General features: G+C 36.5%; 1 protein-coding gene and 1 long non-coding RNA gene across 24 annotated transcripts in view; one reads left to right on the forward strand and one right to left on the reverse strand.

Annotated features, from left to right (window-relative positions):
- Positions 1 to 20,336, forward strand: part of LOC103099075 (uncharacterized) — a 36,861-nt gene that overhangs the window by 13,998 nt on the left and 2,527 nt on the right. The window contains exon 2 of the long non-coding RNA XR_001629495.2: positions 12,495 to 12,572. This is a non-coding gene — a long non-coding RNA (uncharacterized LOC103099075). The remainder of the gene's footprint in view (positions 1 to 12,494; positions 12,573 to 20,336) is intronic.
- TACC2 (transforming acidic coiled-coil containing protein 2) overlaps positions 509 to 20,336 on the reverse strand; it is a 305,302-nt gene continuing 285,474 nt past the window's right edge. For all 23 annotated transcript variants that reach the window (XM_056803043.1, XM_056803021.1, XM_056803099.1 and 20 more), the window contains 5 exons: positions 17,533 to 17,576; positions 9,394 to 9,554; positions 8,448 to 8,554; positions 5,553 to 5,673; positions 509 to 1,074 (listed from right to left, as the gene is read on the reverse strand). In XM_056803043.1, the coding sequence (XP_056659021.1) occupies positions 1,009 to 1,074; positions 5,553 to 5,673; positions 8,448 to 8,554; positions 9,394 to 9,554; positions 17,533 to 17,576 (499 nt within the window). In that variant the 3' untranslated portion in view covers positions 509 to 1,008. The remainder of the gene's footprint in view (positions 1,075 to 5,552; positions 5,674 to 8,447; positions 8,555 to 9,393; positions 9,555 to 17,532; positions 17,577 to 20,336) is intronic.

Genomic DNA, 20,336 nt, shown 5'->3' on the forward strand with positions numbered 1-20,336 from the left:
TTCAGTAGCTTCGTGTTATAGACAAGGCATAGGATGACTTTTCCTCTCTCTCAAGATATGTCTCTTACAGATAGAGAAATGGATACGAGGTTTAGAAAAAGAACTCCCTCCTCTCTACATCATGCAGCTGATGATCAAGAAACCTGAAAGAACATTTGAAATCTAGTCTACCCTTTCTTTCAACAAGAACAGGTCTTCTTTTCCACTAATCTTTTTTTTCCTTTTTTAAAACAATGTTATCTTCTGTCTAGAATCAATACCATGTATTAGTTCTAAGGCAGAAGGGTGGTAAGAGCTGGATAAGAGGGGTTCAGTGACTTGCCCAGAGTCACACAGCTAGGAAGTGTATGAGATCCCATTTGAACCCAGGACCTCCAATCTCTGGACTTGCCTCTCTAGTCACTGAACCACTTAGCTGCCTCCTCTACTATTTTTTAAAGGTTATCCAAAGGGAGTGAGGGATTTGGCACCAAATGTCTTCATAGAGTATAAAACATAGCCACACTTGTTTTGAAGTTTCAAAGAAAAAAATTTTTTATTTACAATAGAGAATTTTATTTGAAACATGCATTTTTCTTTTTCTTTTCTTTTTTTTTTAAAACAAATCAGCAAATGCGGATCAAGTTTACACTCCTTAAGGCAAGAGTCCCCATGCAAAGTTATACGTGTTCATATTAAATCCAAAAGACACCCAACATGGGAACTCATGTACAAAGGGATAAGCTAGGATCAGCAATTTGTCATTTATTAGAGAATTTGACAATCTCCCTGATACAGGAACTCTGAGATCAACTTGCTATGAATTATACTATGAAAATGCAAACAATAGCAAGAAATTCTGATAGTTTTCTGAGAACTGCATACAATTAAATCAACTTTATTTAGAGAGAAAATACAGTAGTGCATACGAAAAAGTGAAAATATAACCTGTCCACAGAAAGGTATGGACATCAGTGTGCCAATGGTCATATTGCACTCAATAGTGTAGTCCGAAAATTTGGTTCAAAATTAGCTTTTCCCCATTTTGGCAATTAATTCATCACAAATCTTGGTCAGTTCTTCTATTTCTTTATTCTGAAAGTGAAGGAAAGAAAGAGATTTTTACTGGAAGAAAAACATTCATTTTGGCTCCTCTTGGGAATCCTTATCTACTATGCCCTTCTGATCCCCAGAATTACTTGTCTGATATATATCAGACAAGTAATTCTAGGGATTCTCTCTTTCTATAAAAACCCAGTAACTCACTGGCAAGAATTTCTGAGAAATATCAGAAAAAAAGTATTAAATAATCCTATGTAGTTTAGTGTTAGCATTGTTTCTGCTACATCTTGACTTCAAATTGTGACTGCTGAATCAAGAATCTCCAATGAACTAATATTGCATAAAGAGGCTAAAATGACTTGATTTCAAAGCATCTAAAAGTATATGTGGTACTGATAGAAGCTTCAAAAAGCCGCCAATCTGAATAACCTTATGTTTTTATGAGCAAAAATAAAATGAGAAATTTCTTCCACTCTCCATCCCTAAAAGGAAAAAAATAAATAAAAACAAAACCATGGCTAAGCTTTCTGGCCTTTATAAATTAACAGTCAGTTGTCAGGGGCAGCTAGGTGTCTCAGTGGATAGAGAGCCAGGTCTGGAGACAAGAGGTCCTGGATTCATATCTAGCCGCAGATACATCCTAGCTGTGCAACCCTGGGCAAGTCACTTAAATAAATACTGTTTCCTATCCCTTACCACTCTTCTGCCTTGGAATCAACACAAAGAATTTAGGGTTTAAAAATTTTTTTTAAATCAGTTGTCATCCCAAAGCCAATCAAATGAACTCCTCCCACAACCAACTTATCTAAACAATTGGATTATAATTGTTCTCAGTGGGAGGCACCCAGTTCAACCATCAGTGACAACTGGGAACTAGATTTTCCTTATAACAGAAGGATTGCTGGTACATTCATGTGCATCTCTTCCTGGCTGTCACTTTGTTAAATCATATATATCATCTGTCTCCACATCTTTTGAAGATACCCAGGATTCTTCACTCCTCAAGTGGGTAACTAATCACCCCAATTATTCCCAAGTATCTGATTAACTAGATAAAGTTGAATAAGGTACCAGAAGACATTTTGCCATGAAAACTCATCCATTCATTCTACATCTATTTATTTATTTTTAAATTTTTTCTAATTTTATTTTATTTTTGTAAACCCTTTCCTTCCATCTTGGAATTAATACTGTGTATTGGTTGGTGGTAAGGGCTAGGCAATGGGGGTTAAGTGACTTGCCTAGGGTCACACAGCTAGGAAGTATCTGAGACCAGATTTGAACCTAAGCCTAACTCTCAATCCACTGAGCCACCCAACTGCCCTCTCTACAACCATTTATTAAGCATCTATGACCTGCAACCCCTCCCTCCTCTTATATTCTGATGGCCCACGTTGGCATGGAGTTGACCATGGGCTAAGATCAGAGGGAATTATAATGAGAAAGCTAGCCAAGAGGTCATGGCTTTCCCCTCCCCCCTACAGGAATTCCATCTTCTCTATTCAGAAGATTGATTACTAAAGAATGAATGGATTGTGATCTACACTGGTGGAGGGAGTAGCACAACCAAGAGCTAGGATGACCCAGTGGACAGTGTTGAGTCTAAAGTCAGAAACACCTGAGTTCAAACCCAGTCTTGTACACTCATTAGATTGTGAGGCTGAGCAAGTCACTGAATCTCTGACTGCCTCAGTGTCCCGGACTATAAAATGGGGATAGCACCTCCCTCATAGGATTATCGTAACAATCAAATCAAATGTTTGTAAAGCACTTAGCACAGTGCCTGGTACACAGTATGCACTAAATGATGTTCCCTACCCTTTGCCAACAACAATATCACAGATCCTAAGAGTAGTGAAGATATCCTGTCAATAGTTTCTATATTAAGCAATAGCGGGAGATGGAGAGATAATTAAGATATAATGACTGATTTCTTGGAACTTACAGTCCAGTAAGGGAAGAGAATAAACATTAGTAAGGAAGATCAAATATGTGGAAATTACTACAAAACAAATATGTGATAACCATGTAGTAAACAAAAATGAAGAATATGATATAAACACAAAGGTATGAAGTACCATGCAAAGTCTAAGGAAAAAAACGAAATAGTGGGATGATCACAAATGTGTACATTGTTATCTGAGCTAAATGATGGCCCCATCCTGACCAAAATATATTTCCTTCAGGACAAGCACTAAGTAAGCTCTCCCTCATTTGTTGTGGTTTGGTTGCTTTTCAGTCGTGTCTCTCTGTGACCCCATTTGGAGTTTTCTTGGAAAAGATACACGAGCATTTGCCATTTCATTTTCAAGCTCATTTTACAAATGAGGAAACTGAGGTAGAATTAAGTGGCTTGTCCAGAGTCATACAGCTAATAAGTGTCTGAGGTCAGTTTTGAGCTTAGAAAGATGAATCTTCCTGACTCTACTACATCATGACATAATGGAAATCTGGATTGAAAGTCTGAAGAACTAAGTTCAACATCTATGTAGCCTTGACAAAGTCATTTAATTTAATTGGAGATTTTTTTTTCATCTGTAAAATGAAAAGGTTACTAGATGGGGGGGGGGGGGGGGACACTTTTTGTGCCATGGACCCTTTTGTCAGTCTGGTGAAACAGGAAGGCCTCTGATCAGAATAATGTTTTTAAATAACTAAAGGAAAAATTTAGTTAGTAGTAAAAATAAAGATGCAATATTTTTTCTTAGCCATGTTCAGAGATACCCTGGGTCTATGGACCCCAGGTCGAGAACCCCTGGCCTAGATGATTTGGTAAGACTATGGGATATTATTTAGGTGGTGCAGAGGATAGAGCACTGAGCCTGGAATCAGGAAGATTCATCTTCATGAATCCAAATGCAATCTCAGACACTGGCTGTATGACCCGAAGCAAGTCATTTAACCCTCTTTGTCTCAGTTGCTCATCTATACAATGAATTAGAAAAGGAAATGGCAAGCCACTCTAGTATTTCTGCCAAGAACACCTCAAAATGGGTCACAAGAGTCAAATAAGACTGAAATGATTTCTGGTTGGAATCTTAGAAATTCCTTGAATACATCCCCTTCATTTCAAAGATGAAGCCATGAGGCTCACAGAGGGAGAATTCCTTGGGAGTATCCCATAGCCAATACGTGTCTGGGGCAAGATTTCCTGGTCTTCTTGTCCTCCATGTCCACTACTCTGCCCTGGCTCCCTTCCAGCTATAGCTCCAGTGACTATAACGAGTACTGAAGACCTCAGAGACCCTGGAGCCAGCGCCTGCTGAGACAGTGAGACCTCATACCTGTCAGTCTGGGGCTTTAAGTAGGTCCCTTTCCAGAGACATCAGGTTAGACAACAGGCAGCAAAGGGGAAGCACCTCCTCCAGACCTCTCAAAGAACAGAGGCTGCTTTTCACTCACTAGAGCCCTAACAAAAGCCCCAATGAGCTCACCCTGAAGGGAGGCTCTGTTCTGTATGAGGGGACTTGAGTTCTGACCCTACTTACTCATGACATCATAGGATCTCACAGTAGATGTACGACTGGGGACCACTGGAGTCATTGGCTCCAACTACCTCTTTTTACAGATTAGGAAACTAGGCTGTGGAAAGATTAAGTGACTCACTAAAAGTCATACAGAGAGTGGCAGGGCTGGTATTCAAACTCAGGTCCTTTAAATACAAATACAAATCTTGGGCAAATAAATCACTTCACCTCTGACTTTAGTTTCCCCACACAGAAAATGAGAATGTTGAATTAAGGGATATTTAATTTCCATTTCAGCACTAAGGATCAATAACTATGATTGTTGTTGAATTTTTGATTCCTGACCCGAAGTGACTAAACTAGACACCTTCTTTACTCTTAATGTTTACTTTTATTCCAAAGGGGCTGGAATAACTAATAATACGTTCTGGGTAGGAGCAACTGGGTGACTCAATGGACTGAGACCAGTCCCAGAGATGGGAGTTCAAATGTAGACATTTCCTAGCTGTGTGACCCCAGGCAAGATACTTAATGCCCATTGCCTAGTCCTTGCTGCTCTTCTGCCTTGGAGCCAATGCTAAGATGGAAGGTAAGGGTTTAATAATAATAATAATAATAATAATAATAATAATAATACTTTCTAGGGTTTTGAGACTCTCTTCTCAAGGGTACTAGAGTAGAAATGAGTTTACCAAAGAATTAAGAGTCTTGTGACATCAGGAAACTTACTACATTTAGAGTTTAAGGTCATGAGAAGAACCCCAAAATGCTGCCATTCAGAGTACCCAAGAAGAGTCAAGTGGAAAGGCTGAAAAGGGGGTAAAGACTCAGACTCAGGAAGTCAGAGTGTAAGAAGGAATTTTTTTTTCACCCGAATAAAAGATAAATGCTCCATTGGCTCTGGCCACATTCTGTTAGCTTCAATTTGAGAGTAAGCAGAAGGAGGAAGCCACATTATCTTTGATAAACTGACATAATGGCAAACACTTACTGCTCCAAGAAGGCTTTGCTTTGAGAACATGATGAAGTCACCTAATGAATTACCTTTTGTTCCAGTGTTCTTTCCAGAGCATCTACCTTTAGCTGCTCTTTTCGGAGACTAGCCTGGTAGGCAGCTTGCTCTTGCTGAGCTTTTCCTCGGACCTGTGCAATCTCGGCATTGGCTCTGTAGGAATACATGATGCATAGATAAGCACTAATAATTAAGGAAACATTAACATTTCTACTTTCCTTTCTATGGTTTGATAATTCAATTCAGTTATATATAATGTTTATTGTATTATACTGCCAAAAGGCATCATATTATACTACAAAAATGTTGTAGTAAACTGAGAGCTGGCTTGAATTCAGGAAGTATTGGCTATATGACCCAAGGCAAGCCAATAAACCTGTCAAGTGTTTCATGTAACTTTATAGTCAAGCCTTTATTAAGTGCCTACTATGTGCCAGGCTCTGGAGATCACAAGGACCTTTTGTTCTAACAATTCTTAATTTCTGAGAAAATGTCTTGAAAGAAGTTTGATCATTTGGGAGTTCCCCACATCAATGAAATTACAGGGCTAACCTTATTTATCTGACATAATAAGTGCTTAATTAAAAAAAAAACTGTTGATTGATTGATCGTGCACTTTGGAACTTAATTTGGTATTCTTAAAGCTTAAAAAATTTAACCCCAAAGTGGAAAATAGGCAGATTTTATTTATTTTTAATTATTTTTTTCCAAACAAGAAGCATTTATTTATTTTTTCTTCCATAACTCATTGCTTCCCCCCTCCCCATAAAGAAAACAACAAATTACTTATAATGCATAGACATAAACATGCGAAACAAATTCCTATATTGGCCAGGTCCAAAAATGCACTCTTCATTCTGAATATTTAGTCGATTCCCCCTCTATTAGGAGGTAGGTAGAACTGTTCTTTAGCAGTTCTCTGAAATTGTCATTGATCAATGTGTTAATAAGCAGAATATTTTCTTACTCTTTATTTCAAATTTTTGTGATTTTATTTTTATTTCCAGTTCTAAAATTTTTTCCTATCTTCACCCTCACCCCTCCCATCGAGAAGGCAAGAAATATATTTATTATTGATATACAGTTGACCAGAATTCTTAATTCTTTCCCAAATTTTCATTTCTACACATTATTATTGTATACATTGTTTTCTTGCTTCTGCTCATTTTAGTCTTCATCAGTTCACAGAGGTCTCCCTGGATTTCTCTGAAAACCTTCATCAAGGAGACTTTAGATGGAGTGGCTCCCTGGTCCTAAACCTATTCCTGCTAATGATTACCAAAATACCACAACTGAAAGCAAGATAGCCAGGGATAAAATGACATCAAGATCATTTACATATGCCAGAAGTCTGCAATGCCCACATTTTTCTGTACATCTTACCTTGAAGAAGGGGTAAGAAGACTGACACTCCACCAGGATTATTTTCCTAAATTTCTAATAGCTTTTTGGCTCATTCCTCATAATATGCCTTAACTAGTTCCTGGTGAAATAGCATTTTTCCTAATGCCAAATCATCAACATGGCAAATAATATTACTCTGAAATTCAAAAATCATGGAAAATTTTTTAGGAAGACACAACCTTGGTTAGGAAAAAAGCATGTTTTTTTGTTCAAAAGGAAAATGCTGTCACTCTTTTCAGAGCTAAGTTTTGGGGAAGTCATCTTTTTCTCCTCATCTCCCAAATGAAGTGTGTGTGTGCCAATCAGACAAGTTAATATTATGAACTAAGAAAGCTTTCTGTAAAGGTTTACATTCCACAAAGTAAGGTAAATATTTCCATGGATTTTCTTTGAATATATTTTGAAAATTTGTTCTCTCTAGGAAAATGTTTATACATACATTTAATAATTTATCCAGTCTAAGAAGTTATGTTTACACATATTTATGCATATGTATTCAGAGTTTATTTCTGTAAATTCTGGGATCTAAATACTATCCTGCTGTTTTTTCCAGTCATGATGTTTTGTTTTTTTTATTAAATAGGTTTCTACAAGAAAATAAAATGATCAATATTCATCTTTAAAAGCAGAAGCAGAAGCCCCCTATGGTGCGAATCTGTTTAAATGAATTTTTATAAACTGATAAATCTATAACATACAGACTTGATTTTTTAAATAAATATTCAGTACAGTCAGTCAACTATCATTTACTTAGCTTCTACTTTTGGAAAGCATTATGCAAAGCACTAGAGATACAGAGATTTGAAAAATCTTCTCTTGAGGAAATCACAATCTAATGGTGGAGACAACACGCAAACTAAATACAACAATTTAAAAATGACATATTTAGGATAAATTGGGGGGGTAATCTCAGAGCAAAGGTGTTAAGAATAAAAGAGAAGCAGAAGGTGAGGCTTCAGCTGAGATTTGAAGGAAGCCATAAAAACTAGGAAGTGGAGATGAAGGCAAGGGAGACAGTGACAATATAATGTACTTAGATTTGGGACTTGGAGCTTCTTGTGGGAGGAATAGCAAGAAGGCCATACTCACGGGGAATAAGGTATAGTAAGTATGGCAATACGGTATAGTAAGGATGGAAAGAAGAAAGGCCAGATTATAAAAGGCTATGAAAGTCAGACAGAGGATTTTTTATATTTGATTCTAGAGGTGACAGGGAACCACTGACATTGGCTGAATAGTGGTGAGTTGGTCAGACCTGTGCCTTAGGAAGATCTGTATGACAGCTGAATTGAAGAGATTGGAATGGGAAGACCTAAAACTGGGAGACCCACCAGGAGGATATTGTAATAGACCAGGTGTAAGGTGACAAGGACTGGCTCCAAGATGGCGGCAGGATCAGAGGAAAGAAAGTAGCTATTTAAGAGATGTTCCAAAAGGAAAAAATAACAGGTCTTGACCACTGGTTGGACATAGGGAGGTGAGAGAGTGTGAAATCAAGAATGACATGCTGAAAAATAACTTACCTGTCCAGTTTTTCTTCTGCATGTACTTTGAGTGCCTGGTACCTTTGTTCTTCTTTTTTCACACGGGACAAATACTCCTGAGCACATTTCTTTAGCACCTCTTCATTCTAGCAAGGAAGGAAAATGACATCAGACCCCAGGAGACAAAAGAGACTCACCAGCATAAAATATAACCTAGAGAACTCACTGCTTCTAGCAGAAGCAAAACCACTTGACTCCAGGGTTCTATAGCTAATTTTAACCCACATATAATATGACTATTTTAAAAAATGTTTCCATAACAGTAACTAGTTACTCATTCCCTTTCCTAAAAGGAATCATTTTTTCTAATTCAAAAAACACTTTTGTCCTCCTTACTTTGGTCCTCCCTTCATGCAGTAATCAATACCCAATTCTGAACTAAATATATTAAAAATAACTGATATTCATATAGCACCTAAATATTTATAAATGTTTAAAGTACATTATCTTATTTGAACCTCACATGGTCATGTAAGAGGATTACTATCAGTATTGATATCTCCATTTCATTGGTGAGAAACTGAGGCTCCCACACAACTGGTATCAAGGACAGAATTCAAACTAAAGCTTCTCCTGATTCTGAAGCCAGCACATGAGTCCAGGACAGAATAGGCAGTGTCGTAGAGTGGATAGTGTTGGCTTTAAAGTAAAAAAACCAGAGTTGAGTCACACCTCAGATGCAAAATACCTATGTTCACTTTAATCCCTCTGTATCTAATTGTCCTTGTCTGTAAAACAGGAGGGTCAGACCTTTGGACCTTGAAAGCTGTGATCATATGAACCATGAGACTATTCTCACACAACTGCCCATACCCATTAAAAGAGAAATCTGAGAAAACAAGAACTCGATATTTGTTCACCAAATTGAGTATCTCTGCGCAATACATAAGACTAAAGGCTCTAAGTATCAATTCCTAAAACCTACCTTGCGAAACCCCTCCAGGACCTCTTTCATTTTTTCATATCTCCTAAAAAGATCAGCTAAAGATTTCTCCACGGAGTTCAGATCTGCCAAAGCTTGCTCCTTCTCCACAATCAGCTGTTGGACAGTATGGTGGGAGACTGACTTTTCTCTCTGTTCATCCTCTGGTTCAGAAATAGAAAATTTCCAAATAATTAAGCCTATGGTTGATGCACTGCCTTACTAATAGTCTTGTCCCATGTAACTGAGCCTAATGAGCAAGATACCATGTTACTATAGTCTCTGAAACAGAATGATTTTCTAGAAGGTACCAGCATTCTCCCTTTGAAGTGGAAGAATAAAGGAATACCAGCCAAATAATACTGAGTCTGAATCATTAGATCATTTGATGTGGAAACCTGACATCTGTCTTTTTTTTAAAAAAGTCAACTTTAAACATTTATTAGGCACTTAGGCTAAGCACTGTGGGAGATATTATGGTTAGATAAGACAGTCCCTGCTGTGATAGAGCTGACAATGTACTAGGAAAGAGAAATGACACATACACAAATAACCATCACTATGATGATACAGGTTACATACATGAAGAGTTATAGACCTTGTGCTTGCTGGAGAGGAAGTTACTGCCTGGAGAGGCTCAGGGAAGGTTTTATGGATGAGAGGTATTTGAGAGTTCAGCTTTAAAGAATGGATAGGATTCAAAAAGGTGGATATGGGAGGGCAAAGAGGGGTATCCAGACATAGCACAAGCAAATGCATGTAGGTTATATATCACATAGCATTCTTGGATAACAGGAAATAATTTGGTTTGGTAGATGAGTCAGGGGATAGTGTGGGATAAGTCTGGACAGAGAGAGTACTGACAGTCAGTGGAGTCTTTAATATAAAAAAAAAAGAAGGCAATAAGGAACCAATGAAGTGAGCATGTTTAAGGAAGATCAACCTGGATAGGTTGGAGAAAAAAGAGAAGAAGGCATCCAAGATGGTGAAGAGCTCTGAGTTGATAATATTATAAGGACTGGTTGAAGAAACTGGGATTATTTAGTCTGGAAAAGAAAAGATATGGTGTGTATGTGAAGGGCTATCCTATTTAAGAGGGGTTAGATTTCTTCCCCTCCTTTATTTAGAGACTGAATAATTCTCATTATACTACACATCAGGATTCTTCCATGTATGGTTGATGAGACGTACCCCTTTTCATTTCTTAAAATTCATTATTCTTGGAGCTCAAGATTTAGAAATGACAAAAATGGATAAATCATTGGACACGTGAAGAAGTAAAAACCAAAATTAACATCAAAGTTTCAGGGACAAGTGACTAGATAAATGATATCAGCACTGTCTAAACTAGGGATTATATCAGTATAGGGATCAATTTTGGGTAGAAGGGAAGAGAAGATAAGAAGACTGATGAAAAGGTCTTAATTCAATTATCTAAATTTAGGAGAAAAGTTGGGACTAGAAATGTAGTTTTGGAAGTCATCTGGATAGAAATGATAGTTGAAGTCACTGGAATGAATAAGTTTTAGAGGGAAAAGATAGCTGAGAACAATCTTTTGAATGGATAGCATTTAGAGGCTTGGCAAAGAATAAGGAATACAAAGGAAAAGAGAGGAAGGAGTTAGAGTTATAAGGAAGTGTATTATAATCTGATTGAAAGTGAAATATGGTATTCAGAAGCAGGAGATTATCAATGGTCCCAAAAGATATGGAGAATTCAAAGAAAATGATAACTGAAATCATCTGTCTTGGATTTAAGAAAGTTATTGATGACCATTAGGAGTTTCATTAGTAATGTGGATAGAAGCCAGAGAAAAAAGGCTGAGAAAGAAGCTGATTTTGGGAGTTGGATTATGGCTTTCAAGATATTAGGTGGTAAAGGGGGAAAAAGAGAAATGGATTGGTAGTATTTTGGAGGTAGAACAGATGAAGGAAGGTTTTTATAGGAGTGAAAATACATGAATATATTTGTAGGAAAATAGGAAAGAACTAATGGAAAGGAAAGACTGAAAATGAAACAGAGTATAAGAGTGATAAAGGGAGAGGGAGAGAGAGGGGGGAGGACCAGGCTAGGGAGAGAAAGAGACAAAAAAAAGGGAGAGAGGGAGGGAAAAGGAATATATGAGAATAAGGGTACAAATAGAGTGATTTGTCTGGATAAAGAACAAGGACACTTGATCTTCTAAGATAGAAAGTAGAAAAAAAAAAGGGAGACATAATTAAATAACAGATCATTTGAAAAAGATCTAGGGACCATGAACTCAAAGAGGGTCAATAATATTATGGCAGCCAGAATATTAAGGTGATTTTATATTTGCATAAAAAGAAATGAAGCCTCCAGAATATGAGAAGGGATGGTCCTACTGTGTTCTCTGTTATGGTTAGAGTGCAGGGTTCAGTTCTCAGTGCTACATTTTAAGGACACTAATAGACTGGCATGGAAGAGAGCCACCAGAACAGGGAGGTAGATTGCCTAATTGTATCAGATAAGAAATGAGATATTTAGTTTAAAAAAGAGATTTATGGAGAACATGGTAGCTGTTTTCAAGTTTTCAGAGGCTGTCAACTGGAAGATGGATTAGACTTTTTCTGCTTGGCCTCCAAGGATAGAAAGAGCTGCAAGGGAGGCAGCATTGGGTTCAGTGTGAAGAAAGACTTCCTAACCACAATTTATTTTTACAAATTGAATGAGTTTCCATTTAGTTGAAAGGCTCCCTTCCTCTCATTTGTTGGGGTTATTATTGAGGTTATTCTTGGTCAGGGAAAGGTTTTAGATGACCTGTGATGGCTCTGAGTCTATGAAAACTTTATTGCATTTTGCTCTAGAATCCAACTCCAAACTTGGATCAAAGTCCAATTATGGCTGAAGTGTTTGGTAGTTCTACCACTACCTAAATGAAAATTAAATAAGTGAAAAAAAGAAAGTGCATGCTCCTTCCAGTATCAATACAAGATAAAGCCAGTATAACTGTCTTACACTTAAACTCTAGTTAATAATGTCTCCCAAATAAACCAAGGAACTTAATTTGGGACATGGGAAATGTTAAATTCTATTATCACTGGACTATTTGTGTCAAACTAGGGCATTATTTTTTTTGGTACAGTGATCTAAAATGAGACTGACTCTTGGTCCAGCTGTGACAGACTAATTCAGATGAAGGAAACCAGAAGAGACCATCTTGGTAAGTTTAACACTCCCTACTCCCTCCCATGCTGACAAGTATTTGTCCTACTTATTGTTCCTTTCAACCATTTCTTCCTGGAATTATTTTTAGACTAGTCTAATCAGGAAATTACACCTGTCTTTTCATCAGGACTAAAGCCCCATAAGCTCATATCACTTTACAACTGGTAAATTGAAATTCTGCTGTGACCTTTCCATTGGGAGCAATTTTTTCCCCCAGAATTTTTACTTCTTGATTTTAGCTTTTACTCCTTAGGATGACTCAACAGAAAGGAGAAAGCAGTTATATTCTGTGAAATTGTCTCCTGGGGACTCCACTGTGAAAATTGAGAAATTGTCCCCAGAGACCCAGATCAAACTAGGTGTTGAGATATATTTGGTGAAGTCATAGTTGGCTTCACATTGTGCTAGAGGGCCACAGCAGAAAGTGAACACACAAAGACCAGCTATCTCCAGAAAGGGCTCATTTTGACAGAAATGATAGTTAATTCTCCTTTAACTAGATTCAGAAGCTATAAATAATGCCAAGATGTTTCCTTTTCTTGCTATGAATTAGAAAAAAACATTTGAGGATGCTTTAAATTCTCAGATTTATAGCATCCCAGTCCCCCTAATTGGTGAAGTTTATTTTTCTGGATTTCGGAGCTTGGTTGTATCTTAGAATTCAACACAATCTTGTGCTATTAAAGAAGTGAAGACAGTGTCTTATAGTGGGAAGACTAATGGGCTGAGGGCCAAGAAGAACTGGCTTCCTTTCCTAGCTCTGTGGCTTCTTAGTTGTGTGACCTCTGGATAAGTTACTTTACCACAATGGGCCATAGTTTCTCTTTGTTTTTGAGGGAGATGAACTAGATGATCTCTAAGGGTCCTTCCAGGTCAATTTTTAAATGTTCCAAGTTTTTAAAAAATCCATTATCAGAAATTTTAGAGGGACCTTGGGCAACTGCCTTATCATAATTCCATAATACATATGCCCTGACTAGCATCAATGTACAGTTATTTTGTGCTGGGGGCAGCTAAGTGGCTGAATTGAGAGACAAACCTAGAAATGGGATGTCCTGGATTCAACTCTGTTCTCAGACTCTTTCTAGGTTTATGACTCTGGGCAACCCTTTGCCCAATTCTTTTTTTTTAAAACTATTTTGCCCAACTAGATGGCAACAAATATGGCAACCTGGGTGATATGGATGAATATTTTTTTTCTGTTTTCACTTTTATTTTCTTTTTTCATAACATTATTTTATTTGGTCATTTCCGAGCCTTTGCCCAATTCTTAATGATCTTCTGCCTTGGATCAATACAATCAATACAAAATCAATACAAAGTATTGATTTTAAGATGGAAGGTAAGAGTTAAAAAAAGTTATAGTGTGCTATGAAATAGATTAGTGTCTAACAAGGCAAAAAAGGAGTTAGTATCCCCCCATTAACATTTTAAAGATTCATATCTAAAGCTACAATAACTAAAAGGGTATTTGGAGTTGCTTCACAAGATAAATTGCTTTTGTCTCCAAGTTGGCTTCATGTTTTTCTTCTGTAGATCCCAGAACATATATACCATATATATTTGTGGGTCCATTTTGGTTTTATTTAACCAGAAAAAAATTATCAAAAACATTTTAAAACTCCTTTCTGACTTAGATAATCTTACAACCTTTGCCTATATCCTTTCAGACTCAATTCTAAAATAGAATTTTCTCTCTTCCTGATGCAAAAGATGTAATTATTCACAAATATGAACCTCTTTTCATGATTACAATCTTGAAATAAGCCCTTGAGCCACAAGTGCTCTAGGAGAGATGGGAAAAATATGCCTCTGAAAATTTTTTTTATTTTTAGGTATTCTAGAGCCCCAATGATGGAGTTATATGTTTATAAAAATGTATATGTAGGTATACCTTAACTCTAATAATGGAATTAAATGCCTGTAATTTTTTTAGGGAACATAGCAAGTACACAAAATAAAAGCAAAGAAAGCCAAAAAGATTAAGAGTGCATAATGAAGCTGTCAAAAGTGGATGAGAAGCGTTACTTACCAGGCTTGCCTTTTTGTTTTGCAAGCAAATAACAAGAAGCAACAAAAACGAAAGCAAAACAGATAACAAGGGAAATTGTTAGGAAAGCAGAAAAAAACAGTGAAACAACCTGAAATGCAGAAAGCACAGAAGCATTTTTTAAAAATCTTGAATTATTAACATTTAGGCTGAAGATTGGTTAATAGCTTTAAAAATCACAAAGGGGATTGAAAATGGCACAAACTGAAATGAAAATGCAAAAGAACTTTGTCATCACATGCAAGTGTTTGGGAACATGAAAGATTTAGGAAATGTAACAGACACAAGCATTGGTCATAGCCACAAAGGACTCTCTCTGTGTAAGGAAGGTGGCTCTAATTTAAACTACAGGTCTGACCCCTAGATATATAAACCATTTTCTGGCTCTTAGCTTCCCTTCAGCATTAACTGTTTGTCATGCATGATGCCTAGAACACAGAAGTGATTGGGAGGGAGGGATGAAAACAGAGGCATGAAATCTATTAAAAGAGAAATGTGTTGGTTTTTTCCTACATAGAACTTCATGCAGTGTTAAGAGATCCCTAGAAAATAGCCTTGATGCGGGCTAAGTCCTTTTTCAATTTTCAGTTATATTAATAGCACACCATTGTTCCAGAAGAGGACAAAAGGAACTTTTAAATGCAAAGGTGGCCTTTAATCAGCTATCTACATGGCTGATGGACTGACGTTGTCAACAAACATGCCGTGTTTAATTTTTTTTTAAGCAATGAAAAAGTAGATGGATGCAGATGAATGAGAATTTGGGAATGGAGGGTGGAAAGATACACAATGAAATTTTCTTTTCAAAGGCAGTGACACTTCTGAAAGCAGGAATCTTAAGATAACTGGACCAGGTGCTGGAAAGAAATCAGAGCACCAGATACTGGGAGAAATACATGAAACTGTCAACAAATGTTCAGAAAGCTATCAAAGTGAAGCTGTCACCATATTGCTTGTTAGATTAGATCTTCAGGTGATACATTTATAAACTCTTGTGTCAGTGCAGGATGACAGGGTCTAGAGACATAAAAATATTATGAAAGAAAGAATTCTGATTCTTCAGAGAAGCTTAGTTATAATTCATCTTTTTTGCCCAGACCTGTCCATATTTCATGAGATTGAGTGGAAAGGAAAAAAGAAAGGTACTCATTGGCTGAATAAACAATCTCAGGGGATTATGCTGTAAAGAAGGCAGCAGAATGAAAAATATCCTTTTTTTATGTCAACTAGGGCAGGCCACAAACAAGAATGCTTCTTTCTCTTTTTTTGTTTGCTTTACTGTATGTATGTAGGGGTAAGGGGGGGGGGGAAGCAATAAAAAAAGCAAGCAATGAAGCTTATTAAAAAAAACAGCTGTAGAAACAAAAGGTGCCTTTAGGCAGAATTTCATTAATGAGCAGAAACTCCCCCTTTCTTTATTTCAATATTTGCTCATAAATCCACACCAAGAGCAATACTAAGAAGCTATTACTCAGCTGTGAAGAGACAAATGGTAATGGGTTTTCCTGATGTTCCCACATCAAAAGGTTTTATCAAAAACCTTTGGGCTTTATTAAGTTGTCAAATACTAGATAATGGAGGACACAGACCTTCAACATTATCACTTTCAATAAAATTTAACTCAAGAAAGGATGAAGCTTCATGTACACATACCATCATAAATTGTTACACTAATAAAAGATAATAAATAATAAATTATGCATAGCTAGATAACACAGCAAAATCCAAACATGAAGAGCTTTTGGCAATTTTCCTCTCTTCATATCATTGAAGGGAAGGGGCTATCTGTTTAAAGCTCTTATACTACAGTTCATTAGAATGGAAAATGGTGAAACTGATGCCCTCTCCATTGATGCCAAAACTATTAGTATAATAATATGGGATCAGATGAAATTTATCAAATCATTATTCAGAAAAATCATCTTATCTTCCACCAAAGGCAACTTTTTATCTTGTCTCCATATGGTAAAACCTTCATTAACTGGAATGCAGTAACAAAACCTCTAATTGCCCACTTCTAAATCTCCTTACACACCTCTCTTATCTTAGGGAGAAGAGACCCAAACTCAAGAAAATACCTAAAATATAGGTATAGGCCAAATGTAACTTTTTGTAGTAAATGCTGAACATTCCTGATCTGTCATATGCACAACACTGTACAAGAACTGACATTAAAAATAATTACCAGATGTTAATTGCTAAAGAAGTTATGTTTGTGATATTATATTTACTAAGGAAGGAGAGGGACATAAATCATAGGACCAGGATTTTCAATAAGAGGAAATGAAACAAAATACCTTTTCTGCTTTGTTTTCAGTTAACTTGCATTCCAGTTAATCTAGATATTACTGTATTCACACAAAGCTTCTACTTGGTAAAAAAAAAATATGCCTAAGCTTCTTGAAAATAATACCTAATCAGAACTAAGCTTTATGTTGAAGGATTTGTACTAAAATTTAAAGGTATAAATTGGATTTTTTCATTATGACCAAAAAAACTAAAATAAAATAGATCTGGCTAGTAAGTCTCAAAGATTTAATGGTCACTTAGAATGAAGATGATCTCTTATCACATGAATTTGTTCTTTGCTATGAACAAACTGGGTGCATACATCATAGAAACTAGACTAAATTTATTCCTGACCAGGGAGTTTAGGTGGATTAAAGAGAAGTCATAAAGATGATACCCTTATTACAGGAAAACAGCTAAGATTGCATTCATAGGTTTTGGGTTGTGCTGGTGGGTCAATGATGTTTCCATATCCAAATAAATTTTCTAAATCAATTATTTCTTTAACCTAGGTATATTTTCTGTAGGGGATTGTTTGATAGAATAGAAATTTCCCCACAAAATCTTTATAAAATCAAGATGTAAGGACAATACCCATCAGAAAGTTAGCACCTACCTATCATTTGAGCGATGGTCTTTTCATACTCTGCTACTATTTTCCTGTAAGAGAAATTAGATCAGTACAGATATTTTCCAAGGGTCCTGATCCTTCATGACACATTATTTTATTTCATGAGGCCAAGAAGCCACAGACAATGACAGCAATGCATATTTATGGATAAAGAATTGGGCTATCTCTAAATAGGAAGCAACTTATAGAAATTCCACTGAATAAAGTGGTTTTTTACTTCTGCGAGTTGTCCACACACACACATGAACAATAGGTGTAAACCAAATATTCGTTCCATCCATTCATTCCAGAAAACTTTAGTGGCTCCATACTATCTTCGAAGAAGTTCAAACCCCTTAATTTAGCATTTAACATCCTCCATGATCTAGCCCTTTTCTACCTTCTCAATTTTATCTCCCATTTCTCTCCTTACAGGCTGCTTCTCTACCATAATCAAGTTAAAATACTAGCATTTCAAGCTATTCCTTTTTTGAAATGCCTCTCCCACCCACTTCTTTCTTCCTCTCTTACCCCTCATCTCCATCTGTTGAAATTCTATCTTTCCACAGAAATCTAAAATGTTCCCTCCTTCATGAAGTCCTCAACAGTGTCCTCTCCCTTCTTTAAACTCAGATAACAGTTTATGTGTGCCTCTCTTATGGCATCAATTGTATGCTTCTGTGTATTATTGATCTTTGTGTCCACATTTTAAGTCTCCTACTGAACTTTTTGAAGATGAGGTCTTATTCATTCCTGCGTGCCTCACAGAGTTGTACAAAGTAGGTGTTCAATAAATATTTGTGGAATGAGCTAGAAATCATTGTTTTTCATTCATGAGAAATCTTGCTTCTCTTCAGCATGAGATAACTCTCAAATTTTGCAAACACTTTAAAACTGAGTTATGATAGTAAGCCTATAGTTGTTTAGTCATTTCACTCATGTCCAACTCTTCATGACCTTTTTTGAAGTTTTCTTGGCAAAGATAATGCAGTGCTTTTCCATTTCTTTTTTCAGCTCACTTTCCAGATGAAGAAATTTAGGCAAACCCAAATTTAGTGTTAGTGACTTGCCTAGCGTCATGCAGCTAGTTAGCTAAATGTCTGAGGCCAGACCCAAACTCAGGTCTTCCCAAAATCTAGCCTTGGTGCTCTATTCACTGAGCTGTCTAGCTGCTCATACAGTAGGTCTACCCTTACAGTAAGGCAATTCTCTGAAGAGCATTTTGGCTATACCAACAGTTGGTTTTCCTAACCAAAAGAAGGCATGATATGTATACCCAATGAAACTATACACTTAATCCAGAGCCTTAATTGGTGACTGATTACACATCCTGGCCCAAGTTTCTCCTTATTCCTGACACAAATAGAGGGAAAAAAAAAACAAAAACAAAATTTGTAACAATTTCACAAAGACTTGAACTAACTTTTCTTATCCCTAGAAGAAAGAGAATTAGCACCATTATAAATCATAATATTTACATTATGGTTATAATACACATTCACTTATATTGTATAATAGGATTCTCATCACAACCCTAAAATAGATCATGTAAGTAGTATTGTTTTCATTTAATTAAAAAAATTACAACAAAAACAAGCAAAGCTCAAACAAGGCTCAGAGTGGGGCAGCTTCGTTCTTTAACCCAGTTCGTCCAATTCCAAATCAAATCATCTTTCTACTAAACCACACTTTTTCCAATAGCCAGATTCCCCCTCTATGCAATACCCATTACACTACTAGAGCTACAAAAGTAGCTCTAACAGGACATTCAGGGTTACCCATCTAATTAAATTCTACAGACATATTTTATACTTTATGTAAGAAGAGTCAAAGCCATATCTTTCCAGCTCATCCCTTTGCTTCTAGCATTCATAGAAATAGTTGTCCTTTCAAAGGCTTTGCTAGTGTGTGTGTGTGTGTGTGTGTGTGTGTGTGTGTGTGTGTGATATGTCATTATTTGTGGAATGTGCATCATAGGCAAACTGTTAAGGAGAAAAGACCAAATACCAATATTCCTAAGGGATACAGAGAACAGGGGAGGGGCTGGTCCCAGAAAGTATAAAAGGCAGCTTTAGCTCTTAAAATATTCTTTTTGGGTTGAGGTGGTGGGGCTCGACCATAACATAAATCAGAGGATGCTACTTTCTCTTAACATGACCAGGAATCATCAGCTTACCCACTGTTAAAAAATACTTCTGATACCAGTCTAGGGTCTAAAGTTGTCAAACAAAAATGGTCCATTGGAATTTCTTACAGCATCCTTAATAGGTGCTTCTTCAAATTCCTGTTACCATCCCCAAAATTTCACTGGGTAAGGTGCAGTTTAACTGCAAAAGGTAAGGTTGTATTTTAAAAACAAACAGTATTTATAGTTTCAGATGTGGCCAGAAAGATTCAATCAGAAAATAGAAAGCATCCATAGGACAAAGAAAGAAATATTTTGCTATCTAATATATAGATGGAAAAGAAAATGCAGTCCATATCACAGTCTAGTTGTCTTATCTGTTCATTAAAATAGTAACAAATGATGTATTTATTGGTTTGGGGAGTAGGGAGTAGGTTTGGTAACTGAATTCAATAGTTTTACTTTAAAAAGACTTTATGTGGACAGATCTTATGTTTTGTGTATGTATGCATATATGTATATATGCACATGCATATATATGTGTGTGTGTATATATGTGCCATGAACAAAGACCATATAGCATTGAGTAGAGGAAAGGTCTACGAAACAGGAAGATCTGGGTTCAAGTTCAAGTCCCATCTCAGATACACACAGACTATATGGACCTCTTATTGCCTCTGATGAG

The sequence above is a fragment of the Monodelphis domestica genome, chromosome 1, assembly GCF_027887165.1.
Source record: "Monodelphis domestica isolate mMonDom1 chromosome 1, mMonDom1.pri, whole genome shotgun sequence".
Classification (NCBI taxonomy): Eukaryota; Metazoa; Chordata; class Mammalia; order Didelphimorphia; family Didelphidae; genus Monodelphis; species Monodelphis domestica.